The sequence below is a fragment of the Guillardia theta genome (assembly GCF_000315625.1).
Source record: "Guillardia theta CCMP2712 unplaced genomic scaffold GUITHscaffold_87, whole genome shotgun sequence".
NCBI classification, from domain to species: Eukaryota; class Cryptophyceae; order Pyrenomonadales; family Geminigeraceae; genus Guillardia; species Guillardia theta.
In genome coordinates, this window is record NW_005434587.1 from 211,849 (window position 1) to 238,730 (window position 26,882).

Below are 26,882 nucleotides of genomic sequence, written 5' to 3' on the forward strand. Positions count from 1 at the left end.
GCAAACAACCGTGAATATTTACACATCCTCCTCAAAAACTTTCCTGAGCTTCTCCTCCTGTTGCTTCGAAAGTTTTGGTGGGATCTTGACCGCGAAATGCACAACAAGATCCCCACGATCGGCTTTCGTTGATTTTCCCTTCATGAATCCATAACCCGGAAACCGCATCTTCTCGCCCATCTTTGTAATCTCCTTGTTGTTCAGTACGACCTGGCTCCCGTCCAAGTGATCCATCTTCCTGCTGAACCCCAGCAGCGCTTCCCGCAAAGTCAGGCTAATATTGGCATGCAAGTCATATCCCTCGCGCCAGAAAGTCTTGTCCTTCTTCTCCTTCAGCACGAGAACAAGATCCCCAGCATCTGCTTGCGGCATCTGATTGCCCTCCCCATAAAAGACCAATTTCTCGCCTTCCATCATCCCAGGAACAACCTTCACCTGCACGGTGTGCTTCCGAGACACCTTGCCATGTCCATGGCAGACGCTGCAGTGCTCTGTGACGACGAAGCCTGCCCCGTCGCAGGCTGGGCACTCCATCTCAGCAAGACCGAAGGGGGTCTGTACCACCTGAGCTCCCCTCCCGTTGCAGTGGGGGCATCGCTTGCTGTGCTTTGCTCCTGAGCCTCGGCACGAGGGACACACTTCGGTCCTATGGTACGAGTAGTTGGAGACTCGACCCTTGAAGCAGTCTTCCAAGCTCATGTCGTGATATACCACTGTGTGCTGTACCTGCCTCCCCCAACGCTTCCCGCTCTGGTGCGAGCTTGCAATCTCTTCTGGCCCATTCACATACATCCAGTCGGAGGCAAAGTATGACAGAACCCCGACAAGCAACGACCACCAGAGCATGTTCCACAAGAAATCATCTTTGTGGCCTTTTGTTTCCTGATTTGTTGCCACGGACGACAGGTCAGATCCAAACTGCTCCCGCAGTTTCCTGTTCAATCCGACGAGTTCTTCTTCAGCTATCTTGAGGTCCCATCCTCCGTTGCTTCTTTCTGCCACTTTCTGTTCGAACTCTACTCTCAGGTGTTCAACCGCTGCATGTTGACCTAACGTACACAGTCAACCAAACATACACATGCTCGTCCTGTCCTTTCCTAAATTAATTTCAAGACCATTTTAACCTCTAGCGAAGAATTATCATCATTCAAAAACAACCAAACATCTTCTCCCATCCTTCTCTCATTCCTTTCCTTGTTTCGTTTGCATACACTGACATGCGTGAACACCTGGCGGGCTGGCTTCAACGCTGTCACCCGACCTCAATCTCCCTCTCTTCTCACATCTCTCTCCTCTCTCCTCTCTTCTCACCTTCATCCACCTTTTGCTTGAACCTCGCAAGCTCCTCCAGCGTCTTCTCGCGTCGCGCCATCACTGCGGGCCAACCCTCTAGTGGTGTTTGCGAGGCAGGGTGGAGCAGGAGGCAGCCCTCCAGGTGGGGTAGTGTTGCAGGGAAGTATAGACTATGGGGGGTACTCCCATGCCCTTGGTGGGGTACCTACTGCTGGGGGTGGTATATGGTGATCTGATGGGGTGGGGTTCAGTAGTTCGCTGTCTCGTGCATGGTGAGTCCAGCAGCGCTTCACCCCCTGCTCCTCTCTCCTCTCTCCTCTCTCTCTCTCTCTCCCCCCCTTCTTCCTCTTCCTCCTCTTCCTCCTATCCTATCTTGCCTGGGTTCGCATTTCTTCTCCACATCTGATTCCTAGTCCCTGCTTTCATGTTTCTCATCCTTATCGTTGATATCTGTCGTTGATCAACACTTATACACTTGTAGACGAGATGGCCTTTCAACGAAATGTTGCAATTGAAGGATATCGATAGCTTTCAGGTGACATGATTATGTAATTGATTGTGTTGAAGTCAGAATGTCGATGATTCAAAGAAAAACAATGATAGGACTGAAGGGCTTTCGAAGGGCCTATTCATGTCGAAAATTTGCCGATTTCTTGAGACATTTCATACCCGTCTTTCTCCCATAACATCCGTTAGTGTTGTGTGAGATGCTGATTACACCTCCTTTACAGATTTTCTGAAGGCAATGCGTTCCGACCTGTTGAGCCATGGCTTCCCCATGCTGTAAATTGTTGTGCATAACTCATGTCTTACTAGTAGAGTAAATGATGATGTGTTGTATGCGTATGCTGTATTTGTCTCTCGATTCCTACTAGTCTTATGGTCGTGAGCAAGTTTGGAGTCGTCTCCATCACCGCTATGGCCTCATGTAACAAGTCTACCATCCTCTCCTCCCAGTTCAGCCATGGAACTCCCGGATCTCTTGCCGCCATGTTGCCATCACAAGATGCGAGACTGAAGTAAGGTGGAAGAACAAGACGAAAATGCTACTTCATGCGTGAAGATGCCGACTTCTTGTCCAATATTTCTCCTCCTCCTGTACCTTCCTCACTGAGCAACACGATCCAATACAGAGCGCATAGATTCGACAGCAAAGGAGCTGACTCGAACCGTAGATCGAGGGCCGCAGTCTGTTCCATGAGGAGAGACACTGACAGTCCAGTTGAAAGAAGCGGGCAAGCAGCCTCCGAAGCTGCGAGCAGCCTCCGAAGCTGCGAGGAGCAGCAAAAGAGACTCAAACTGAACATCGGACGGTCTACATCACATGATGTTGATAGCTACTACGATACTTGCGACAAAATTTTCGGCCCTCATCAGTGACTTGGTGTGTGATCGTGCGAATCTGAAAGCTGATGGGTGTGATCAAGGATTGATCGATGAGTTTGATCACTGATGACAACTTCATTGATGAGTGTGATGATAATCATAGCTTACGTCTGTCGTCATCGTTCAACGTCACACTGCCAACGTGACGGTGACTGAGCTCAGCGGCTGACCCCCGGCCATGTCAGCGGCCCGGGAGTCACTGGGCGCAGCAGGCGGCTGACTGAGCAGAGTCAGCAGGAGTCCACGGGGTCCGATCAGCAGGCCCGGACTCGAGTCAGCAGGGGAGTCAGCCCGCCGGTCGGTCAGAGAGGGGACGAGGCCTGGTCGGGGAGATCTAAAGGGAAACGATGCTGGAGCTTGGAGCGGGACGAGGGATGGCGGGGATGGCGGGGATGGCGGGGACGATGGCAGCAACAAGGATGATGAATGATGATGTGAGAATGAGGAGATGTGAAGTTGCCTTCATGCCAAGCTCTGGCTGTATGCTTTCCCAACCAGGTTGGGTCAGAGCCCCGACGGTCTGCAGCAAAGGCAATGGCGGGTTCAGGGAGGTGCGGAGGAGCAGCAAAAGTGTCTTGCGGATGCAGGTGAAAGAGCGGGCAGATGAAACCATCAGGCTGAAGAACTCTCTGTTTGTTGTGCTAACTTCGCTGGCGATCTCCATTTGCTATGCCGATCGTGCAAACATTGCTGATGCTATTTTACCCATGTCAGCGGAGCTAGGCTTCGCAAGAAGCGTAGAGGGGATTGTCTTATCCTCGTTCTTCATAGGATATGCATCCACGCAGATTGCTGGTGGTTGGCTGTCCGACAAATTCGGAGGAAAGAACGTGCTGTCTGTCGCTGTCTTCCTCTGGTCAGTCGCCACAGTCTTCACTCCCGTGTTCGCTCGATCGGGCCTGTACAACTTGATTCTGATCCGCATCCTCATGGGCGTGGGAGAGGGTCCGGCGTTTCCTGCGATCCATTCGATGATTTCGAGGACGATACCGAACGAGCGGAAAACCACAGTCGTCGCTATCGTCACTGCCGCGAGCTACGTCGGATCCCTCCTTGCATTCGCTGTTTGCCCGGCGATCATGGCTTCCTCCTCCTGGGACAGCGTCTTCTACAGCTTTGGTAGTCTGGGACTTGTCTGGCTTCCACTCTGGTTTTTGTATACAAGGTTTTTCCCTTCCCTTGACAAGTCAACAGTCGCAATTACAGGTGAAGGAACTGAGATTGTTTTGCGGGGGGAATGAAACCCTTGCTTGTCAGACGTTTCAGGCAATACTGCACCAGGAAACAATGTCTTGGAGCTAACAAGATCACTTCTGTTCAAGAAAGAAGTCTGGGCGATCATCGTAGCACAATACACTCAGAGCTGGGTAGTGAACATTTGTCGCCTCAACTTCCTCTCAGAAGTGTTTCAGGGGCTGTATGGAGTGATGAACTGGCTTCCAGCATACATTAACGAAGAGTTTCATGTGTGTGCGACTGTGAAGTTTTCTCTGCGCTGACAACTTGATGTCTTCAGGTCAAGGTGGAAGACTTAGCAGGATTCACTGTCCTTCCCTACCTGCTGCAGGTGGGAAACTTTTTCATGAGACACGCAGTAGAGAGAAGGACGAGGAGGAGAAGTTGGGACTAGAAGGAGGATGAAGAGAACAGGGTCTAGGAGACAGAGATTGAAATGGAGGAGGAACAAGATGAGTTGGATTAAGGGGTAGACACAAGCAGACGAGGAGGAGGAGGAGGAGGAGGAGGAGGATGAGGAAGAGGAGGAGGAGGAGGTCACTTGTTGGATCAGGGAGGAGTTGGACTGGTCTCTGGAGTGATAGCAGATAGCCTTATCAGCAAGGGGATTCGAGTCAAAGTTGTCAGACAGGTCAGTCCTCTACTATCCCCTCCTCCACCTCCTGCTCCTGCTTCCCAATCCCTCCTGATCCCTCGCGCCCTCGTCTCACGTTCCAGACTAGCTGACTTCAACCTTCCTTGTAGGCGATGCAAGGGATCGGCATGCTTGGTCCTGGCCTCCTCCTGTGCTTTGCGGCAGGCTCGCATTCTGCTCAGGCTCCTCCAGCCGCTCCTGCCATCTCCGTCTGACAGGTCCAGCAGGAGGCGACTCTCTTCCTTGCAGGCGGCCTGGGGCTCTCAGCTCTGACGTTGGGGGGAGTGTCTGCCAACCATCTTGACATCGCCAAGAGTGAGCACTTGCTCCTGCTGTCCCCCTGCTCATCCCCAGCAGAGAACAGCGGCCTGGTCTTCGGCATCGGCAACACAGCTGGCACGTTGGGAGGGTTTGTAAGCGTTGCACTTTGCGGATGGCTGCAGGAGATTACACACTCATGGCCAACGGTGAGGAGGATGAGGATGAGGATGAGGATGATGATGATGATGAGGAGGAGGAGGTAGACACATTTGTCCCTTCGAGCTGAAGTTCGTGCAGGTCTTGACAGTCATCGCAGCCCATTATGCTGTGGGGGCGTTGGCTTGGGTTGCCTGGGTGGGGGATGAGGAAGTTGTGCAGGACACAGTGGTAGAGGGGAGGAGATGACGAACTTCGGAGCACAGAATTTTCAGTATCATAACAAAAAGAATCAAGACAAAATTACAAATCCAAACACGACAGTTTGGAAACTGAGCAGCCGTTTCACTGAGTGTAGCTCTCCCTAATCGCCGCCGACTGCTCGAGCGCGTCAAAGATCCTTGCCCCCACCTCCAGCCCGTCCTCCTCCTCCTTCCCCTCTCCTGCTACCACCTTGAGCACGTTGTAGGCCTGCGCGAAGCCGAGGACGACTCCCTTGAGCAGTTGGTCGTGATCGAGCTCCATCTGCGACACGGGCTCTGACTTGGAGACTGCGAGGGGGAGCATGTGGACGCCTCTGAAGGGCGACCCCTTGCCGGCCTCGTTCAACCGGAGGATATCCTCTCCGTAAACGCGCGAGTGCCTGTCCTCGAAGAGAAAGTCGAGGATGCGGGGGAAGGAGCTGAGGCAGGTGGGGGCCAGCAGCCGCTCGAAGATCTTGAGGAAGCTCTGGGGAAGAGGAATCTCGTCCGGCCAAGTTCGAAGCACAAGGAGGTGCGTACAGCCGTCCTCTACCGCTGACCTGTACGGGATGGGCTCGAAGACAACAGCATCCACCATACGATCTCTCTCCAGCCGCTCCTCCCCCTGCCATCTCTCCACAGGGACGGGGGAGCAGCCAGCGATCCCGGGGAGGTAGCAGGAAGCCCTCAAGCACTCGAGCAGGGAAGGAAGATCCTCGAAGTATCCTTTCCGGCTGCTCATTGCCACCGCTCGTCCTCGCTCGACGCTGCTCGCTACGATGTTGAGAGGTTGATGCCTGTTCCTTGCAGCAAAGGACGTCCAGTTGAGTGCAGCCGCTCCATCATCCTCCATCATGAATCTGCAGATCCTGTCGAGGGAGAGGACAGGCACCAGCTCCTTCTTCCTCGAGTGCCGGAGCATGTCGATGACTCGGCGGGTGTCAATGAAAGTCTTCCCGCTCTTGGGCAGCAGCTCGAGGAAGAAACGATGAGTCTCCTGTACTCCTCCTCCAGCAACAAAGTACGTCCCGATGAGCGAGCCTGCCGAGGACCCGTAGATCGCGTCAAATGCTTCCTGCATCCCCAGATGCTCAATCGCCGCTGCCATCCCAGCCGAAACGCATCCTCGCATGCCTCCTCCTTCGATCACCAGGCCCAGCTTGAACTTGTCCCCTCTCTTCCCCGGCTGCGATCTGCTTCGCAGCCTGTCGCCCAGGATCTTGAGCACGGCATGGTTGCCAGATTTGACCATGTTGTCTTCCGAGCATCCTCTCCCCTTGATCTGTTTGTAAGCGTCATCAACCGGAATGCGGCAGTTGTCGATCAGATGAGCGAATTGCTCTTCTGTCTCCACGCTCATCGAGATCTTCTCTTTGGACCAAACTTTTGTGAGCGCCATCAACTTGTTGAGCACTCGCTCGTACATGCTCGACCTCTTGGATCGGAAGCCCTCTTTGATGTACGCATCGTCAATGCTCACAGTCATGCGTGTGCGAGCAACTGAAAGCTTCTTCTTCGGTCTCACCTGTACTTTCTGTGGCAAAGGCGATCCGGATGGAAGTAGCTTTGTGCTCAGAGCACTAGGCACGAACGCGCAGTCTCGCGCATGTGCAAGGGGCAGAGGAGGACTGAGTCTAGAAGCTCTGCCCGCAGCATCTTGATGCACGTGATACCCACCAGTGAACCCGGCGATGCACAAGGAAATGAGAGAGGTAAAGGCCGCAAAATTTCCCATCATTGTGTACAGAAGGACCTTGAAGGGATTTCCAGTGATGAAGCTCCACGTTCCTCCAGACCTTTCAATTCAAACAAGGTCCATCCTTCTTCAGGCTTCTGATCGCCCTGCTGCAGCACCGTGTACCTATCGTTACCGACGAGTGTTTCGGGCTTGTTGTTAACTGTATTCTGGTGATGGTTTCAAGTGTGATGCTTTCAGTTGATCTTGTACAAGCACTCGCTAGCTTGTCTCACTCACAATCTTGCTTGTTTCCTCCCTGTTGCTCCCTGTGCCGGCGTAGTCCTTCACTCAAGCAGTTTAAATTGGTTTTATAAATCTAAAATAATGTTAAAATGTCATAAATAGTTTTTTCATATTTAAAATTAGTTTTTCCCTGTTAAACCACCAAAAACCGATATAGAATATGAAACACTGGACGGTTCAATTCAATTTCCTACTAAGTTCTATAGTCAACTTGGACCAAATATTGACTATATACCATCATGGAAGTCAATTTTCAACTAATTATATTGACTACAAGCATTGATTGGAATCTCAAGATATTTACTATAACCCCTGCAGCGTTAAGTCTCTTCATAGCGTGCAAGGGTTCCATTCCACTACCCGTACCCCTCATCCATGACCCACCCTCTACAGGATCAGGGTATCAACACCCCTGCTCTTCAATCATTACCCTACCTTTTTATCACTATTACCCCAGTATTTTTCTACAATGTGGATACCCCTGCTTACACACACCCAGTAATTCAAAGGACACAATGGGATTACCCCCTCAAAACACACCCTACCCTCCTTTAAACCTGTCACGTGAGAAGACGGATCTCTTCCTACACCCCTTGATATCATCAGGCACGACTCACCGCCAGTTACAAAATCGTTACAAACCTTTCACCTGCGCGGCCCGGCCGCCCGGCCGGGCCGGCAGTTACGCCGGGTGCACGCCGCGCGGCGGCGGCGGCTGAGCCCCCCCCCCCCTCCACTGAGTGACTCCCCCCTAGCCTGGCCCGGCCCGGACTGGCATTCAATGATTCACTGAGTGTGGCGGCCCGGTCACGGTGCAGCCTCGCCGGCGGGTAGTCACGGCGGCGAGCCTCACAAGGCAAGTTCATTCCGCCGTGAGTCACAAGTTCGGTGAAGTTCATTACGGTTTCCCGGCGGAAGTTCTTTCAACTTACTGACAGTGAGTGAACTTTAATTCCTTTGATTCGAGGTGGCACATGGCGGGCCGGGCTCAGTCCCGGCCCGGCCCCCGGCCCGGCACTGGGCCGGCCGTGCCGCTGCCCGGGTGGCACACCGTGACTGGGGGTGAGTCGGTCATCATGGCGCGGCCCACTCCGGGCCCGTCGGCATATCATCCTCGTATGTCTACTCGCTACCGTTTTACTAGTGACTACAGTGATTTCTTGAACTCAGTGTTCACGATTTTACTGACTGCCCTCCCGGGCCCGGCGGAGGCCGCGCGCTCGCGGTGACACTTCAGCTGTCACGGTGTAGCGGGGCCTCAGGGCCTCCAAGCCTGGCCGCACTGCGGCTGGCAACACTGAGCAGTATGATGAGGGGAATTCATGGCATGATCATTGCCAGGAGGATTTCCGATGGCACGCAGTCACCAACTGCATCATGAAGATGTAAGGACCGCATAGTTCCTTTAGGCCGACGCTCCAGGTTGTGCGCATTGCTGTTGCAGTATTATTCTTTTTCATTTATTTGATTTGTGAGCGAGCAGATACTTCAAACCCCAAAAAAGCATCCTGAACCTACGTGAACGATACTAGACGTCCTACGACACGTGAGAAGCAAAAACCTCATCGAAGCAGAGACACAAGTCAGGAACAACAAACACAGCCATCACGACACGACATGATCTAATTTCGTAAATACATTCGTCCGCTAATGCTTTGCAGAATCGGCATTGATGTACTCTCCCGACGCAAGCCCATAATAGTTGTGGGAGTTGCGAACACGCAGCTGTCCAGCTTCTGCACGGACGTATGGGCTGAGGTGACTGTTGATGTATGCGATATCCTTGGGGACAAGTTCTCCCTCGTCCTCCTGTAAAGTTCGGTCAGAAGCAAGAACTCTCTCAAGCATAACAAACGCACCTTCAGCTTCGCAAGCTCCACATGATCGTGTGCCTTGTGCATCTTGGTGGAATGAGTGCTGTAGTGCTCCACTGCAACAAGCCCACCGATCCCGAAGGATGCAGCAACGAGACTCAACTTCAAGATGCCCATAGATCGATTACTCATTTTGATTGGTTTTGCTCAAGAAATTTAGAATTCTTTGCCAGAAATTGATTGGAGTTGAAAGCTTAGAGAGAGTGAAGTGTTAAGCAGAATCACGCGCCACAAAATGTGGAATAAGCGACTGAGAGTCCTTGACGGGGAAGAAGTTATCAAGTAGATCGGAGTTGGATCAAATAGAAGCTGTTAAGAAGATAGCACAAAACTCTTCGATGTTGCAGAGTTCGAGACGGAGTGGAAGCAGGAGGACAGGCGGAACAGAAGAAATGGACGGGGAGGGGGGGGGAGAGGTATGATGTTCAAGGATGTATCTACGCTATACGGGGTGGTACTTTTTGAGGTGATGTGGGGTAATGACAAGGTCATGGGTACCAACAATTGAGAAAAGGGTGGGTATTTTGATATTAAAGTAGGGGTAATAAAGACTGTAATTTCAAGAGTAGGTGGGTGGTGTGATGTTGGGTAGGGTGCATTGCTGACTTGGTGGTTTTCAGGCTACAATCATGGGTCTTGCAGGTAGGGGTACATTGCCTTATTACTTCGCTCTCACAAGTGGATTGTGTAGTTGGGTGGGGTGGGGTGCTTATATTAAGCATCCAGTGGCCGCATCAGATAGTGAGGGTTGAGGGGGTGGGGTAGTAAAGATAACGGGTGATGTCACGAATGAAAGTAAAATCAAAGGTGAATTCCTGGATATGATCAGAATTTTGGTGGGTGGGGTACGATCGAGGAGGTGGTAGGTGCATTTCATGAGACTGCAATCACGTCAGTGGGTGGGGTCAGTTACTTTTAGAAAGACTAAAAGTTAATATAAAGTTCCATTTTTGGAAAATAAAATCCAAAAACAAGGTCTTTCGCGGTGCAAATGACTCTCCAGGGGTCACATCGACATTCGGCCCCACTTTCCATAGCACCATAGGCTGGCATGTTCCTCAGACCAAGCTACACCCAGTTCAATGGACCTGTGAGTCCTAGGGGGTGGACCTAAGGCTACTACTGCTTACTGAGACATGCTGAGACCTGAGGTCTTAGGACTGTAGGACTTGATGAGCTACGAATGTAGATTGAAACGTTTGGTGCGCTCTGTCCGAAGTTACACCTCTGGCCTGCGAAAGTAATTTAAAGTGCTTACTAGTTAGGCGCCATGATCTTCAACTTTAGTAACCGTTGAACCGTGCCGCCGTGCCACGGCACGGTCACCTATAGAGCCGGCCCGGTCACGCCGGGTGCCAGCGGCCGGGCCCCGCCCGGCCCGGCGGCGGACTCACTGAGTCAAGTCGTCATTCACGCCGAGTCACTCGGTGGCACGTACCCATAGAGACGGTCACGGGTGTTTCCGAACGGTTACTACTTTAACGCATCCGGTCCAGGATCTTTCGTCAGCTCAAGGCCTCCCTGTCCTACGCTGCCATCATCGCGGGTGGCCATCCCAAGTTCCCGGTATGCGTCAGTCATTCCTTCGGCGGCGGCGGCGGCGGCCACCCGGCGACACGCCGACGGTCGCTGGCCGCGATCATCGGATGGCCGCGCGGGGACTTGTCCTGCGCGCCGTTAAGTGAAGGTATCAGTTAAGTTTGGGGGACAGCAGTCGGCAGGGTTAGGTTTGGTTCTCGCTGTCTTTTCTCTTCTCGCCGTTTGGCCGCTGTGCGACAGTGTCAGGGTCAAGCCTCCTCGCCTCTCCTGATTGTCCTCGTACTGATTTTTAACTTAACTTTGAGTAAAAGTCTACTTTAATCGGATTGCGGCCCAGGCTGTGAAGTCACGGTGGCACACTGAACTGAACTCGGGCCGAATGAGCCCGATCGGACTTCCAGTGAGGTGACTCAGTCGAATCCGAACCGGCCGGGCCGAAGTAAGGTTATGTGCCGCTGTACCTTTCAGTACCGGTGATTTTCTGTCTCATTCAGATGGTGGGGGTACACCCCGAATCGGGGAGATGCGGGATGTTGGAGTCAACGTTTATGGCGCGAGGGGGGAGATGGCGGCGGCCATCGCAGACGCGACCATGGCGAACTACATGGAGGCCGTGCAGCAGCGAGGGAGATTCGTCATAGCGATGTCCTGCGGCCCAGAGCTCGAGCTCCTGGCAGAAAGATTGACCTCGGAGCCGTACGTTTCCTTTGTCGACTGGAAGAAATGGTTCCTGTTCATGGTGGACGACCTGTGTGTGGACCTGACCAACGAGAAGAGCAAGTATAGACAGATGAACGAAATCTTCCTCGAGAAAGTGAGGATCCCCGAGCTCCAAGTCTTCCCTGCGTTCAACTCCGACATCTTTGCCGACGACAAGGGCAACGTGTGTGAGCAGGCGGCTGTGGATTACGAGCAGCGGATGCGAGAATGTCTCGGAGAGGGAGAGAAGATCCCGGTGGTCGATCTTGTTGTGCTGTCATCGGATGAGCATGGGAACGTGGCGTCTTTCGTCAAGGACCATCCTCTCCTCAGGAACCAAGTGCGCAACTATGAGCTGACGTGGGGGGCGATGGGGAAATATAAAGAGCTCTCACGCAATCAGGTAAGATCTTGCTGCTCTGCTGCTCAGCAGTGGAGGGAAAGACAAGAGGGAGACGGAGAGATCAAGGTTGAATGATGGGTGCCATATGATGCAGATAGTGGCACCTTTGTATGAGTGCGAGGTCAGGGAGGAAGCGAGGCTCACGGAAGGAATGAAGCACAAGTTGTCACAGGTGAGAGATGTTATGTTGAGAGATGTTATGTTGATTTTTCTTCTTCAATGCTTTCATGTCAATGGGATTCATGATTGATGGGACATTTCAATCTCAGAAAGTCTCTATGACATTGAGTCTGATCAACAACGCGCGGGAGATTTTCCTTACACTGACAGGAGAGGGTAACGATGTTTGTTGTTTGAAGGATGTGAGGAATATGAAATGTTGACCAAAACAAACAGCATCTGCACCTCTTCTCAAAGATTACTTTGGAACTTTTCCCGACAAATCACTTCCGATTAACATGATTGGTATCAGAACAAGCCCTAAGGTGACAAGTGCGAGATGAAGAGAGGGAGACAGAGGGAGGGAAGGAAGGAGGGAGGGAGGGAGAGGAGAAGTTGACAATTCTTCTGCTCTCAGCTGTTTGTAGATCAAGACAGCATGAAAGATGTCGAGTTAGCACACTTGTTGAAAGGTTTTCAGGTGATGTGATAAATTCTAGCGCAAAGGGCAACTTTGATTACTTTGTTCAGGTCAAAGATTATAGCTACCTGATTTCTATCAAGCTTGAAGAGATGAAAAGTCGGCTTCTTTACTCTGTCTTGAGAATGTGCTTTACATGTTCTTTTCTGGTTACAGACGATGAGAGGGGGTTTGGGGATGTTGAAGATTATCCTTTGCCTGGGAACGTGCTTCGTCGCCGTGAGAAGGCGAAAATTGAAAGGTTTGTTGAGATTTGTTGTGCAATATTTGATCATCTTCGTCCCATCAAGGGTTCACAGCGAACATGAAGTCAAATTGTTCGATCAAGAATTCACGTGAGATGTGAAGGAAATCATATGAAAACACTGCTGATCATAAAGACAGGATAACAGCGATGGACCGAAACTTGTCACAAGTCCTGAGCTTGAAAGATTCAGAGGATCTGTTGTATGATGTCACGACGTTGGACGAAGAGGGTGATGGAGAGGATGACATGTTGGAACAAGCAATGTTGGAGGAAGAGATGTTCGAAGAAGAAGAAGTTCCCCCTGATTACGATGTTTTGATTGTTCCTGATGACTGTAATCTTGCTACTGCTGTCAGGTCAGATGTTTCTTACTGACCGAGTTGTATTCTGTATCTGAATATGAATTCAGAAATATTCAAAACACAAAGAAGCGAATTTTGTTGAGATCAGGTTGAGCTGATCCTTGTCTGCAGTTCATTGGTTACATGAACTACAGGAGTTCACAGTTGGGATGGTTCTATTGTTGTGACGGGAAGCATACACGTTGCAGGTGATGATTTGTCAGTCGTGTCTTTTGATTTGTTTTCTTACGATCTTTTTCACTCCTCGCAGGAGCTTACAACTGTGGAAAGGTCTTCCATTGACGTTGCTGCTTGATGCGATTGGTTCTGACATGTTGAATCTTGCTTCATCTTGCCCCTCAGAACTCGGAAGGTAAGATGTCCTGTGAAGGAGTCCGGAGCATTAGATGTAATGTCGAATCACACCAGACAAGACAGTGCTGTCAGGGATGTGGAAATTCGAGGATGGGAGCAGCTGCACATTTCAGCGGGTATTTATGATTGTTCTTTGTTGTCGCTCGTCGAGAATTTGACAAGTTTTTACAGTTGACATTGATGCATTCAAAGTTTGACGCAATTGTACAGATTGACAACAAGACTGGTGTGTATGTATGTTTATATGTGAGTGTTTGTACCTTTTGTCCATTTCATCGAACTAGTTTTGTTGATAAACTTTGTCTCGTTCGTGACTTGCAGTGATTACCCTTACCATGGCTTAATGCTCACAGTTTTGTTCAGGTGGAACATTTGACTTCATCAACTGTCAATTCCAAAACGATCTCGGGCGATGTTTAACGATCAGTGGAGATTGTGTTGCAAACATCAAAAGATGCACATTAGGGGCAAACTCAGATGAAACTCGCGTCCCTGTTTCATCCTGTTTACATCTCTACGATCAGTCGAAGGTGTCTCAACCGTCGTTGAGGGATTTTTATGTGATCACAATGACAGATCAATGTTGAAGCCTCCCGAATTCAAGGATGTTTGAATTGTCTTGTTCTTTTGGACAACAGTGAGGTAGGAAAACCTTGGTTGCACTGCAAGTTTGTATTCCTAAATTTTCATCGCATCCCATCTCATCCCATCTCATCCCATCCCATCCTCGTCGCATCCTCGTCAACTCCTAGTGTCTCCTCCTCTCTTCCCGCTGACCTTTCCTCTTAAGGCTTCCCTTTCACACTGCGAGTTCGCTGAGAACAACATCTTTGCGTTGAGCATGAAATCGAGGAGGTGAGATAAAGATGCCCTGTCTTGTGTTCACTGTTGTTTGCAGCAAGGTGACCATGACCAACTGCAATGTTTTGATGAATAATGGAGCAACGCATCGATGGAAGAAAGAAAACACATTCGCAATCTTCTGGATTGGGAAGAACAACGAGGTTCAGATTGTCTTGAGATATTGCTTGTTTGCATGTGAGAAAAGAGAGTTGTGGGCATCGAGCGGTGCTCCTGCTCAGTTTGTAGATGAGCTCAACACCTTTGCGATGTGAGTAGTGAGACATGGGATGTTATGTACAATGATGATGATGATGGAGATGATGATGATGTAGAAGAAGAAGAAGAAGATATGACCATGAAAATTATGATGACAATGTTTTTGTGATGACGGCCAGCGTGATGAAGATGATCAAAAAGAACACAATCTTCGCTGTAAGATAGATTGCAAACAGAAAACCTTTCAACAAGACACCAAAAAAGAATAAACGACAGAAGCGAATGTTTGGATGAGAGACTGGAAAAAAAACGTCGCGAGGATCTTCACGCTTGTTGCCCGAGCAACCGAACGTCGTCTCGCAGCTCGACGCCTTCATGCGGCTGACCCAAGGAAGTCAGAGGCAAGCGATTTGAGAACAACAAGTGCAAGGGTTTGACGGCATACAGAAACACGAAAGACAATCAAATTCACTTTCATCTCATCGTCATCTTGTTTACATACCGTTTGCGTTGTGAGCGTGAGATCCAAACCCTTGACAGCATACCACCTGAAACATCCCAATCATCATGTACTTCTCACATCATCAAGCGCGCATACAAGTACACCGATGCTCCAACAAGTACGATAGAGTTGAGAACTACAACACAGATGTTCTGAACCTCAACATTCCATACGAGGACGGCGATGAGGAGCTGAAAAAGACGAGAAAGTCAAATGATTTCTTCTCCGCCTCCCTCTCCCTGACTCCTGCTGCCTGTTTTGTCGCTCCCTCAGTGAGCTCAACCCTCCTTTGCCCCTTCTACAGTTTTGGCTGCTCCAGCTCATCCTGCTCCTGCTCCTGCTCCTGCTCCTGCTCCTGCTCCTGCTCCTGCTCCTGCTCCTGCTGCTGCTCTTGACCTGTTGGAAGTCAAACGTCCCATGCACCAGCAGCGAAGGCAGCAGGATCCTCGGGAAACCCCAGCTCTTCCCGAGCACGTGCTTCTTCGTCAGCCCCACCCCCACCAGCCCCCCGCAAACTCCATGAGCCGTAATGGCCACCACCTGCCCAGCTGAGGGATCATTCCCAGCTCCTGTCCCAGCTCGTAACTCACAGCTCTGGAGTAGGCGGTGTACGCTCGAGCTGACAGGCTTGCCTGCCCCTCCTCCCCGCGCGACCCCATGGCGTATCCCATGTTCTCCACGGTAGAGAAACCCAGCGCACAGGAGACGGCGCAGACGAGGAAGACGAACTTGCTGCTGCTGTTCCTGCAGGCCTGAAGGAAGTTTTAGAGAACGATGAGAAAGGACGAGAGAGGAGAGAGAGGAGGGAGAGGAGAAGAGAAGAGAAGACGATCAGAAAAAGGTAGTATGAAGAGGAGCAAGGGGAGGAGGAGGAGGTAGGTAGGGAAAGAACGGGCAGAAGAGGAGCTGTATTTGCACAAGACCTGAAATCTCAGAGGAGTGAAATATTTGAGACTCTCTTCAGTCCCCGCAGCGATCACATACGCCATCAAAGCGATGAAGAGGTAGAACCCGGGTGACCTGGTATCAACATCAAATGGCTTCACCTGCTCCTTGCTACCTTGTCTTCTCCTTCTCCTGCCCTACCCTCCCTGCCTCCCTGCCTCCCTCCCTTCCTCTTGCCGACTTTCCCTCACCCTTCCTAACACAACTAGAGCACACGTCACCTCTTGATGACAATTCCGTACGCGCTCTCGATGTCCGTCAACGGGTCTGTGTCTCCTCCCCCTTGGGCTTGCAACACATGGTCCACCAAAGTCCGCGAGATCTGCTGAGGGCGATGGAGCCTGTGGAAGAGCTGTTGGGCGATTGTGAAGTGAACCTCCCTCGGTGCGTTGCTCCCATTCATGGTGGTGAGGGAGGACAGCGCAGAAAACCAGCCCTCTATCTGCTCGTTGAAGCAGACGAAGAAGAAGATACCCTGACGGAGAGGGTCAACCTTGCACTGATGTCGAAGTTCCTCCAAACATAATGGCAGGACAATACAGCATAGGAGAAGGAGAAACGACAACAACAAATCACCGCCAGAATGAGCTCCAGTATCATCACTACGGCTGCTCCCGGCAGGAAACCGAAGGCAAAAGTCTTGATGACAAGATCAAGAGGGATCTGAGTTGAGAAGTATCAGCCTCCCCCTCATCCTACTTTCTCCCGCCTCCTCACCCTACTCCTTCCCCTACTCCTTGTTCTTCTTCTTTCCTCTTCCTCCTACTCATTCCTACTTCTCCGTGTTCCTCTTCTCTAAACTCTGTTCTCCTTCTCCTCCTCCCCATTCCTCTTCCTCCTCCTCCTTCCTACTCATCCTCTTCTCTAAACTCTGTTCTCCTGCTCCTTCTGCTCTTTCCCTCGGCCTAGATGTTCGATGTCATACCTCGTCGCGCAGTTTCCTCCAGTAGATAACATACAAAATCTGTTCACCGATGTCAGGACACACCCCGGTACCACTTCCAGCTCCTCACCAGCACAGGAGGGACGAAAAACCCAGGGAGCAGGGCAGCGTCGTCAGGGTTGTGGTAGGTTATGTAGATGCTAGTTGCTAGCAGGAAGAGGAGGAAGGCCCAGCTGCAACAAGATCGAGCAAGTCAAGATTGAACCCAACCATGAAATCAGTGAAAGTGATCTTCTTGATTTCGACTTCTTGTCTTTTCTCTTAGCTAAGATTTCGATGCCGTTCTAGAATTTCCAGAGGTCTCTGGGGCAAACAGTGTTTCTCTTACCTTCTGAACTCCTCGACATGCTCGTACTGTATACTTGTCTCTACTCCTTCAAAAGGCTCTACTCCATCTTCATTCTCTTACATCTCACTTCTCCCTGTTTTCAATCTCCTTGTTGTATTTCCTCCTTGTCTTTGTTTTGCTCTCTCTCCTCCTCGTCTCCTCTGAATATCTCCCCTCTTAAACGCCCAACTACTCTTCTCTTCATTCCAAACTTTCCACTCAACCCTTCTCCTCGATTTGCCCTCTGACAATGCCGCTGTCATCTCCCCACTCTTCCCTTCCCCTCCCCACCCCCCCCCTATTCTCTTTTATCCCTTCTCCCCCCTCATCTCCCCCTTCTCCACTCTTCTCTTCGCTTGTCTTTTCGTCTCAACCAAGATTCTTCTCGTTCCCACCAGCCCCCCCACACCCCCCCACCTCTGCTCTGCTCCCCATAGTCTCCCCTCCTCTCCTCTCCTCTCCTCTCCTCTCCCTGATGTTCTCACCATAGTCTCCTCTCCTCAGCTCTCCTCTCCTCGTCTCACCTCCATGCCGACAGGCTGTGTCCTTCTCCTTCGGCGCCTTCCTCCGCCCAGCTCCTCCCTTCCACCATCCCGATAACAAACACCCACCCCTACCCCCTCATTTACACGTTCTCCAGTGGGTCCTGAAACTTTTAAAGTGAAGTTTACATCTCAGTTATTATTTCTCCATCCGTTACATTTCAGTTACATTTCCGTTGATAATCCATCAACCTGCAAAGGAAATGTTGGACAGGGAGGGCGGCTAGAGGACAGGAGCACAGGACAAGGCTGGAGGAAGAGGAGAGAAGAGAGGAGCAGAGGAGAAGGTGGTTCAAGACAAGATGATTGAAGGGAGAGGGGTTGATTGAAGGTAGCTGAAGTGTAATAGAGGGAGAGGAGCAACAATGAAGAGATTGTAGATCAACAAGCATGAAGGGAAGGGCGCATAGCACCACCCCCGAGCCTTCCAGAAACAGTGAAAGGCAGGATAACATGAGACTACGTCGAGGTACAATGCCGGATACAAGCAGGACAAAATTTCCACAGATTGCAAACAGCAAAGCAAACGATGCGAAGAAAGTTGAAGGAGAGAATGACGAGTACACGTTCCTCTCCCACCTTCCGATGATCTTGCTCAACATCGCAACTATCTCCATGGAGCAGTCCTCGGAGAAGCGCAAGGGCATTGCATCGCTGGATGACTTGAGGAAGGGCATGCAGTTCGAGCAACGAGCTTTGGATCTTGCTGAGGAAACGCTAGACGACAAGCTGATCATGAAGGTTCTTTTGCGCAATGTCAAGACAAAGATCCAGATGTGCATGCATGAAGAGCTGAGCAAGGAAGAGTCGTCCGAGATGGCGAAGGATGCAGCAAGGCACTTTTACCGGTGAAGTTTGTGAAGTTGCCTCCTCTCGTTTGATCGTCTCTCCAGCCTTGTGGAGCTCGGGAAGGTCAATGAGGATAGAGAAGTGTTCGAATCGTTGATGAGGCTGCTCGACGCCTTCCCTTCCTGGGCTGGTTGATATTTTTCTCTTCTCCGTCTTCAGATGACTCATCGGTTGCGTAGCCGCCTGGGTGTTGGACCGGATAGCGAACAGAAAGATTCAGGTGAAAAACTTGCTAGAAGTGAAACGAGAGATGATTGAATAGTTTCAGATTCAAAGATCTAGCAAAGTCGATGTCAAGGTAGACAAATCTTTGTAGTTTAAAGGGCAGAATGTCACAAAGGATTTGTTTGCAGAAATTGTTTGCACAGTTCGATGGAGAGAAAAAAGCGCTCTCGCCAATGAGAAGGAAAGAAGCAAAGAAAACATCTCCGGTGATTGGGATGATGATGATGATGATGATGATGATGATGATGATGATGATGATGATGATGATGATGATGATGATGATGATGATCAAGCTATGTCTTGTCGTTCGCTTCTCCTTCCTGTCATTGAATGTCTTTGGTCTAGGTTGCAGTTGTCCCCTGGGGATATCACGGAGACGCGAAAAAGCTGAAAGAAAAGTTTAGAAGGTCCAAGAACATCAGGTTTGACAAGTTTGCGCCTTTCACAAATTTGACATGGTCGGTACCAGCACCACATCCACCCTCAGCAGCCCCATCAGCAGCCCGGAAGATCTAGAGGAGAGAGATCAATGGGCTCGAGTGAACTCTGCGAGCATACAGGAAGGGGATGCTCTAGAGGTGCTTCCTCCGGCCAAGGGGGAGGTCTTTCGCAGAGGCGATGGGAGCAGGTTGGAGGAGGAAGGAGGAAGGAGCAGGGACCTGTCGCCTCCGAGCTCGAAGGTGGAGGGAGGGGGGAAGTTCAAGTCGCTGTCGGTCGACGTGTCGAGCAGGAGTAGGAGGGATGGGAAGGGGAAGAAGGCGAAGGCGTCCCCGCAACGAGCTCTGTCTCCTTCCGCCATCCTGCACAGCCAGCTGCTTGCCAAGATGAGCCCAGCTGAGAAGATCGCAGAGTCGGTTCGCTCGCAGGGGCTGCGGCAGCGGCATGGCTACACGCTTGCTCGGCATCCTCCTCTTTTCAGCGTGAGTGGCCTGGAGGCTCCTCCCTGGTGCCTGACGGGAAGTTCAGGACGAACCAGAGTCGTTCTCAGGTGGGGTAGCGGCTGGAGGGACCGCAGCACAGCTGGGGTTTGTGCACTACTGGAAGAAGCAGGTCGACTCGTCTCCAGCAGGTTCGAGGAGGAGGAGATGGGGGAGAGCAGGAGCAGGCGCAGGAGCAGGTGCAGTAGGAGTGGGGGGAACAGGAGTTGATTGTGGGAGGAGCAAGAGGAGCAGGAGCAGGAGCAGGAGCAGGAGCGGGGAGTGGTTATGGGAAGGAGTTGTCATTTGATTGCAGTCTCGTCTCCTGCTCTACGGACGGGAAATGTTTCTCGGTTTCTCAACTTCTCCCACCACGTTGGCGAAGACGAAGACCTGTCGCCTTTGGAGGAAGCAAAGGAGCCAAGATTCGCAAGAGTTCTTTCCCTCTCCGCTCCTACCAAGTGACGAAGCGTCGACTGGCATGCTGCTGCTGATGTTGATCGGCAGGCCACTGGGAAATGTTGTTCTTGCCGGACCTCTCTTCACCAACAACGTCAAGTCCTTCTCGTGCTTGCATGTGTTGATGTTGTGTTGCCAGGTGTTGTCAAGAGAGCAGATTGAACAATACCTGAGAGAGGAGATGAGGAACTTTTTCAGGAATGAGAGGTCTTGCTGGTTGCTTGTTGTTTGACAGATGTTCATGCAGTTTCAAGGAGAGGAAGTCCGTCTGTGAACGATGGATGCCCTTTCTTCATGTGTTAGAGAAGTAAGATGATGCTGGTGACGTGCGGAAAGTTGCAATCATGATGAAGTTGCGGACTAGGATATCACGATGTTTGCGTGAGAATGTCGTCACTGAAGATTACTTCTACGTGAGGGAGGTGCTTGTGGAGGAGGAAGGCGAGGACGATCGGGAAGAAAGGGAGAAAAGAAATGGGCTGAAGGAAAGGAGGAGGACGAGCACAAGGTAGATGATTGAGCTCGTCAGAAATGTAGAAAAGTTTATCTGTTCTATCAGGAGCTGTCGGAGCCTCTTGAACCCAAGGAGGTCATTTCTTGTCTTGTTTTCCTGCTCCTGTTCTGTGCTGTTCGTTTGGTTTACATTCTCTCTTCTATTCTCCCTCTCTTTCTCTCTCTCGCTCTCTGTCTCTCTGTCTCTCTGTCTCTCTGTCTCTGTCTCTGTCTCTGTCTCTGTCTCTCTTCGCTTTACCTTCTCTTTTCACCATCTTTCTCCTCTTTGTGTTCTTCATCTTTCGTTTATTGTACCTCTCTCTCATGGTTATGCAACTTCTGATTTTGTACTTAATTTCTGTTTCTCACTCGTCATTCTCTCTTTCGTTTGCATTCTCATCAGGTTTGGAAAGAGAGGTCACTGATGGACAACGAGATCTCAATCTCCCTGGAGGACAACATGTCGCGTCCCCTTCCTCCGCTTCCCTACGGTGAAGAAGATGAAGATGAATGGCCTGAGTTGCCTCCTCGAAACATCGGAGTTTCAGTCGACATGGTGAGAGGTCCCAAACAGTCTGATGTTGATGTCTCATGAGAAAATTTCAAAACTATGGAGACAACAACATTTGAACATTCACTTTTTTCCCTCATCCCATTCCACTCTGTTTCTGGTTCAAAACGCTGCAATGACGTTGATGCTTGTCAAAACCTCTTTCTCCGTCCTTGTAACTCACAGATGTCGCAATAGATCTTGGCGTTCTCAAAGTACGGCGGGGAGAAGCTTCAGTCTGAGATCCTTCAGCAGTCATTCGATGAAGTGCACATTCCTGCTTCGGTGACACGTTTCTGTCCACCATCACCCCAGCTGAACCTGAGCAACAGGAGAACGAGAAGCTGAGAATCGACCATGTCCCGGTCTGCAGACTTGCCGAGCTGATCAGCCTTGTGAGGTCAGACGATGATATTCACATCGACGTTCTCCTTCACGTTCTCCTCCTCCCCCCCCTTCCCCGCCCGTCGACTCCATCCTGCTCCTTGTCCTGCTTCCCATTCCCCTCCTCCTCCTCCTCCTCCTCCTGCTCTTGCTCCTGCTCCTGCTCCTCCCTCCCTCCCTCTCCTCCTCCTCCTGCTCCTTGTTTGTTTTGTTATTGCCGATGGTGGTGAGATCGTTGAAAAGAGATGTCGTCAGGCAACAGGTCAACTCTTGTTATGATCATGACATCATGGTCCAACAATGCTCTTCGCGCATTGAGGTATCAGGAGCTGCCGACAGCCATGGCTGATGTCCTGCTGGGCAGCTGCTCAAGGAGAAGCTTTCAGTGCTCAATTGCAACCAATCGGATCTCGAGCAGATCTGTGAAAGCATGAGGTAAGGAGGAGGAGGAGGGGAGGAGGAGGGGAGGGAGGAGAAGGGGGAGGGGGAGGGGGAGGGAGGAGGAGGAGGAGGAGGAGGAGGAGGAGGAGTGGAAGGGGGAGGAGGAGGACTGAAGAGAGAAATACGAATGAGAGGGGGAGGAGGAGGCGGCGGTGGAGCCGAGAAACTGAATGCGGGTGCTCAGGAACGCGATGAAGGAGGAGAAAAGGAGATCAGCCATTGTCTCCTCGTCAGTGAACATCAGCTACTATCTCCGACATGGCGGGCTGAGTCTGGGCGGCTTCACTCCTCGAATGACCAAGGAAGGGAACGAGAGGCTGGTGAGTAGAGGGAGGGGGAGGAGGGGGACAGGGGAAGAGAGAGGAAGGGAGGGAGGGACGAAGGGGGAATGGTGAAGAGAGAAGAAGGGAGGCAGGGCAGGGGAGGGCAGGGCAGCTAGGAGAAGGGAGGGAGATGAAGGAGGGAGGGGAGGGGAGGTTGGGGAGGTGGGAGGAGAGGGAGGGGAGGAGAGGGAGTTGGTTTGATCATTTGCGGTGCAGATCAAGGCATTGAGTCCTCCCCTCGTTCGATCCTCTCTTGCTCTATAGAATCAAATGTATGTATGTAATGCCTTCCCGTTCCTCCCCCTCCTGCTCCCTGCTCCTCCTCTCGCTCCTGTCCCTGTTCCCGCTCCCTTCCCCAATCCTGCTCTTCGTTATCCTCCTCTTGCTCCCGCTCCAACTGCTGCTGCTCTCACAGTCTCTGTTTTCCACTCATCCTCAGGGCTCTTTCTCCTTGGGAGGCCTGACAACTCCTTAGTTCCTCTTCGTCTCTCCTCCTCTCCCTGTCACCTTCCTCGCCGTTTTGCTGCTGGTTTCGGCGCAGGAGGGAGGCCTGAAAACGTCTCAACAAGCGAGGAGAGGGGACGAGAATTTTTCACCTCCTTCCTGCTTCTCACCCTCCTGGTCTTCCTGTTGGTCCTCTTTCTCCGGCTTGCTCGACGTCGCAGCCGCCGAGTCGACCTTGCGAGGGCGACCTCTCCTCTTCTTGGTTTCGGTGCCAGTCTCCACCTTCGCTTCTGTTTCTGATGTCTCTCCGCTTTCTTCGAAGCTCGATTCTCTTTCCGCATCCTTTCTTGCCTCCTCCTCCTCCTTCACCACCTTGGTCCGTCTCCTTGCAGCCGGAGCTACGACCTCCTCCTGTTCCTCCTTCACCTTCCGCTGCCTCTCGTCCCATCCAGCCCTAAACTCTGTGCTCGATCCCCCTTCCATTTCTTCGTCCCTCCCCTCAGGCCTTCGCACTTTCCTCACCTGCCACTTCTGATTGGCGGGCAAACGCTCCCGCCTTTCGCCTCCTCCTCCTCCTCCTCCTCCTCCTCCTTCCCTTCCTTCCCAATCTCTCACACCTGCCCCTTCTCTATCTGTCCTTCCTCTTGCTCCTGCTCCTCTCCCTCCTCCTCTTGGGTCTTCTCCCGCTCCTTCTCGCCACTGGCCCGTCGGTCTTCCTGTGAATTCTCCTCTCCCCCCCGCGGCTGCGCTCCTGCCTCTCCTCGTGACCTCCTGCCCGTCTTGTCGGCCGACTGCGCGATGTCAGGAAGAGCCTCTTGGAGAAGAGCCTGCAGAGGAGATCAGCATTGGCTCTGACAGGAAGAGAAGGAGATGAGGAGACAGGGGGGGAGAGACTAGACGGAAGGAGAGGAAGAGTAGAGCAGAAGTGGCTGAGATGAATTGGGCTGAGAACTGCATCTCAACGGAGAGGAGAGGAGAGGAGAGGAGAGGAGAGGAGAGGAGAGAGAGGAGAGGAGAGGAGAGGAGAGGAGAGGAGAGGAGAGGAGAGGAGAGGAGAGGAGGAGACGAGCGGTGGAGAGAAAGGCAAGACCTCCTGCTGCTGCATTTTGTCAAGGATAGCCTTGCTCTGAGAGCTAGCTCGCTCCATCAATGCTCGACGGGGACGGCGCCGACCGAATGGATCGACGATGCCGCGCGTGATGTCGGACTGGGAAGTGGAGCCGGAGTAGGAATCCTGTACTCATTCATGAGAAACGAAAAACAGAGCAGGGAAAACAGAAGACAAAGGGAAACGATGAAGAAGTACAGCAGCAGACTTCAACAAGAAGTAGCACGAGAAGGTATGAATTCAACAAGAGATAGGAGCAGAACGGAATGGAGAAGGCGTTGTAAGAGCAGGAGCAGTTTGCACCTCAAACATGTCGTTGTCTTCAACATTCTGCAAGTTCTCAATCAATCAAGATCATGGCGTGAGATTAACATGATATACCTTGACGCTTTCTGTCCGAGGTTGCTTTTCTTTTTGTACATTGTTCTTCCTGCAGTACCAGCAAATATGAAAGAATGTCACGTCCTCGTCGTGTCATGTTCATTTTCATCATCATCAAAACCCATTCTCCATCATCCTCATCGTCTCCATGAAACGAAAGCACCAACCTTGCTGGATCTGCTATCAAGTAGGTGGACCCATCCGGCAACACCTGAAAACAAATGGTTATTGATAAGCAATGAATCGAAGAGCAAGAAAGCAGAAAAATTATCACAAGCGTGTCAATCCAAGAATAGAGAATGAGACCAAACGGTATTGACACTTGAACATGACAGGAACAAGCAAACGCAGAGAACAATAAAAAAAACTCTTTTTCCTTCTTCTGTCCCTCTGGCATAATCACGATCGCCATCATCATCATCATCGTCGTCGTCGTCATCACCATCGTCATCATCGTATTCGCATAATATTATCATCGTAACATGTATCATTCTCATGGTATGATCTTTTCTCGAAATCTACACCTGAACAGGGTCCGCATTGAAGTCGTTGTCCCAGTCAATAGACCGATTTGAGCCTGGCTTGTCGGTTAGAAAAGAACTTCGAAAAAAATGCAGAACATTGTCCAGACAAAACCATAAAGTTAGACATGTTTGAAGTCCCAAAAGATGATTGATGGTAATTCATAGATAGGATCGATGATGAAATCAACAACTTCAACAGTTAAGATCTTTCTTGCGAACTGACATGAATCATGATAGATGCAAATGAAAGAAAAAATGTTGATGATGTATATGACACCATATGATCAATTCTGGATCAACGAGAACAGATGCTTTTACCTTTTGGTCGAATGGGCTCGACTATATGACCGAAAATGACCTTGAAAACGATTCCGTCAGAGCAGAATATCAGCAGGACAACTGTTATTATCATCATTATCATCATCATCTCTCATTGATCTTTGTCATCATGGCAAGGGTGGGTGCTGAACTCGAGAAAAGAAAGCACCTTCTTCTGTATGGGATCAAAATAATCAACTCTCAGGTTGTAATGCGTCCAATCCTGTCACAACATCAGGCAAGAGAACACTTCGTTTGACAACAAACAGATTCATGGTCGTCATCGAAGATTTCAACGGGATGCCAATCGTCGGCTGCAAACTTCCTTCAGCAGGGAGGTCTGATCATTCCGATAACAACAACCAGTTACGTTGTACTTCGGGTCCTTGCACCTGAAAAATACAAATTAAGACAGACAGGCAGGAAGGTTTTCCATCCAGGATGGAAAAGCATGCAAGAGTTTTTGATAGTGCAATAGAAGATCTGTGTCAGAACAAAGTTCGCCTCACCGCTCGAACAAGTCAGAGCCAACAACGTCCCTTGCGAACCTGAAGCAAACGAGATGGAATCATTACAATACCCTGTCACTCCAACTTCCTTCCTCCCCATCTCCACCTCTCCCCCCCTCGTCCTCCCTGCTTCTTTCTCTAATTTAGGATTCATTCAGCCTCTTTGTCTTGATCCCACCCTATTCTTGCTCTTCCTCGTAATTTCCTCCGACCCAAACTTTCTCCATTACCTGTATGTCATTTTCTCCTTCGAGATTGCATTCTTCTGCTCCTCGTATGTCGGATTGTACCTCAAGGCCTCCACGCATACAGTCAGCCTCCTCCACACGCTCTCCCCCCCCCTCCTCCCCACTTTTCCCCTTCCCCACTCCCACCCCTCCCACCCCTCCTGCTCCTCCTGCTCTCCTCCTGTTGAAAAACCAACTCCGACTTCCTCTTCCACTTCCCCCCAGCCAAGCACTCTCACTCTAGGGTCGAGCCTGACAGCTTGAGGAGGGATTCGTTTCCTCTGAGCCAGGTGCACCTGTCGATGGCTGAGCGTGAAAAGACAAAGATACAACTCAGGCACCTGTATCCTCCGACCTCCGACGTCCCTATCATTCATTGCAAGGATTGCTGTCCGCGCATCTTCCGCATTTCTGAAGGCGAGCAATGGTGGTCAAGAGCGTTCTCGAAGCATTTCCTCTGATTCACCTGAACACAACGTGCCCGTACCCTCTAGAACGATCGTTCTTGTCATCGTATGAAACCTTCACGAGGGAAGAAAAACGTCAAAGACGGAATTCAGCAGCAACGAACGAAACATGATCACCTGAGCGTTGAATATGGGGCCGAATTTTTCGAACAGCTTTTGCAGCCCGTAGCTGTCAACAACCCAAGGAAGATTTCCAACAAACAGCACTTTGTCGTCATCCGGTTCTTGTTCCGACCCAGACATGTATAACCGAACTGATTTTTGCCTTGTGCTGGCCAGCAAAAACTTGTTTGCTGGATTCAACATTGGCGACACAAAAGATTGGAGGAGGAGAGAAGAGGAGAACGAGTTCTGCTTGTTGGGATGGCGCAAACAGATGCTGTTGACGTCAACCCACCCGGTCGTGAAAGAAGCAGCGAAGTTGAGAGTGAAAGCAATCAGTACCCAAGATCGAATCATCTTGTCGCTCCTTCGAAGCAAAACAGAGCCTCAAGGCGGCTTATGATTGTCCTGATAGAAACGTCATTCAGGATTCAGTACAGCAAGCAACCGAGCAAGCTTCATTGTTTGAGCTTGTCTTCTGTAAGCGTTTACTTCCCTCACACAAAATGATCCTACGCTTCGACTATAGATCTTTC

General features: G+C 50.9%; 9 protein-coding genes across 9 annotated transcripts; 3 read left to right on the forward strand and 6 right to left on the reverse strand.

Annotated features, from left to right (window-relative positions):
- Positions 1–18: 18 nt before the first annotated feature.
- GUITHDRAFT_77456 (hypothetical protein) lies at positions 19–699 on the reverse strand (the record flags this gene model as incomplete). Its single annotated transcript, XM_005825082.1, has 1 exon — positions 19–699. The coding sequence occupies one exon, from the start codon at positions 697–699 to the stop codon at positions 19–21; it is 681 nt and encodes a 226-aa protein (XP_005825139.1).
- A 2,561-nt stretch (positions 700–3,260) lies between these two features.
- Positions 3,261–5,215, forward strand: GUITHDRAFT_158528 (hypothetical protein; the record flags this gene model as incomplete). Its single annotated transcript, XM_005825083.1, has 9 exons — positions 3,261–3,885; positions 3,937–4,046; positions 4,092–4,145; positions 4,196–4,246; positions 4,469–4,546; positions 4,660–4,731; positions 4,768–4,864; positions 4,907–5,016; positions 5,108–5,215. 9 exons carry the CDS (start codon positions 3,261–3,263, stop codon positions 5,213–5,215), a joined length of 1,305 nt encoding a protein of 434 aa, XP_005825140.1.
- Positions 5,216–5,311: 96 nt separating this feature from the next.
- On the reverse strand, positions 5,312–6,694 carry GUITHDRAFT_115708 (hypothetical protein; the record flags this gene model as incomplete). The annotated part of the gene is made up of 1 exon (XM_005825084.1): positions 5,312–6,694. One exon carries the CDS (start codon positions 6,692–6,694, stop codon positions 5,312–5,314), a length of 1,383 nt encoding a protein of 460 aa, XP_005825141.1.
- Positions 6,695–8,617: 1,923 nt separating this feature from the next.
- On the reverse strand, positions 8,618–9,456 carry GUITHDRAFT_165285 (hypothetical protein). The gene is made up of 2 exons (XM_005825085.1): positions 9,049–9,456; positions 8,618–8,998 (listed from the first exon to the last, which is right to left on the reverse strand). Exons 1-2 carry the CDS (start codon positions 9,193–9,195, stop codon positions 8,837–8,839), a joined length of 309 nt encoding a protein of 102 aa, XP_005825142.1. The 5' UTR covers positions 9,196–9,456; the 3' UTR covers positions 8,618–8,836.
- Positions 9,457–11,125: 1,669 nt separating this feature from the next.
- Positions 11,126–14,422, forward strand: GUITHDRAFT_144463 (hypothetical protein; the record flags this gene model as incomplete). The annotated part of the gene is made up of 16 exons (XM_005825086.1): positions 11,126–11,704; positions 11,799–11,876; positions 11,974–12,040; positions 12,101–12,189; positions 12,282–12,344; positions 12,395–12,585; positions 12,635–12,679; positions 12,729–12,947; positions 13,001–13,041; positions 13,088–13,141; positions 13,204–13,223; positions 13,479–13,533; positions 13,671–13,837; positions 13,884–13,949; positions 14,098–14,162; positions 14,206–14,422. The coding sequence occupies 16 exons, from the start codon at positions 11,126–11,128 to the stop codon at positions 14,420–14,422; spliced, it is 2,016 nt and encodes a 671-aa protein (XP_005825143.1).
- Positions 14,423–14,690: 268 nt separating this feature from the next.
- Positions 14,691–17,157, reverse strand: GUITHDRAFT_115711 (hypothetical protein; the record flags this gene model as incomplete). The annotated part of the gene is made up of 11 exons (XM_005825087.1): positions 14,691–14,747; positions 14,869–14,914; positions 14,971–15,059; positions 15,265–15,408; positions 15,459–15,620; positions 15,792–15,888; positions 16,035–16,288; positions 16,390–16,476; positions 16,739–16,777; positions 16,827–16,929; positions 17,147–17,157. The coding sequence occupies 11 exons, from the start codon at positions 17,155–17,157 to the stop codon at positions 14,691–14,693; spliced, it is 1,089 nt and encodes a 362-aa protein (XP_005825144.1).
- Positions 17,158–18,100: 943 nt separating this feature from the next.
- Positions 18,101–22,530, forward strand: GUITHDRAFT_115712 (hypothetical protein; the record flags this gene model as incomplete). Its single annotated transcript, XM_005825088.1, has 20 exons — positions 18,101–18,474; positions 18,520–18,605; positions 18,655–18,695; positions 18,744–18,773; positions 18,829–18,906; positions 19,046–19,122; positions 19,170–19,620; positions 19,667–19,769; positions 19,934–20,078; positions 20,125–20,170; positions 20,216–20,283; positions 20,324–20,383; positions 20,441–20,498; positions 20,972–21,124; positions 21,317–21,403; positions 21,451–21,518; positions 21,758–21,821; positions 21,867–21,937; positions 22,128–22,263; positions 22,483–22,530. 20 exons carry the CDS (start codon positions 18,101–18,103, stop codon positions 22,528–22,530), a joined length of 2,244 nt encoding a protein of 747 aa, XP_005825145.1.
- A 171-nt stretch (positions 22,531–22,701) lies between these two features.
- GUITHDRAFT_115713 (hypothetical protein) lies at positions 22,702–23,193 on the reverse strand (the record flags this gene model as incomplete). The annotated part of the gene is made up of 3 exons (XM_005825089.1): positions 22,702–22,726; positions 22,774–22,816; positions 22,863–23,193. The coding sequence occupies 3 exons, from the start codon at positions 23,191–23,193 to the stop codon at positions 22,702–22,704; spliced, it is 399 nt and encodes a 132-aa protein (XP_005825146.1).
- Positions 23,194–24,717: 1,524 nt separating this feature from the next.
- GUITHDRAFT_115714 (hypothetical protein) lies at positions 24,718–26,487 on the reverse strand (the record flags this gene model as incomplete). Its single annotated transcript, XM_005825090.1, has 11 exons — positions 24,718–24,776; positions 25,042–25,081; positions 25,211–25,264; positions 25,309–25,355; positions 25,405–25,433; positions 25,551–25,589; positions 25,781–25,848; positions 26,017–26,073; positions 26,119–26,188; positions 26,244–26,299; positions 26,362–26,487. The coding sequence occupies 11 exons, from the start codon at positions 26,485–26,487 to the stop codon at positions 24,718–24,720; spliced, it is 645 nt and encodes a 214-aa protein (XP_005825147.1).
- Positions 26,488–26,882: the final 395 nt, after the last annotated feature.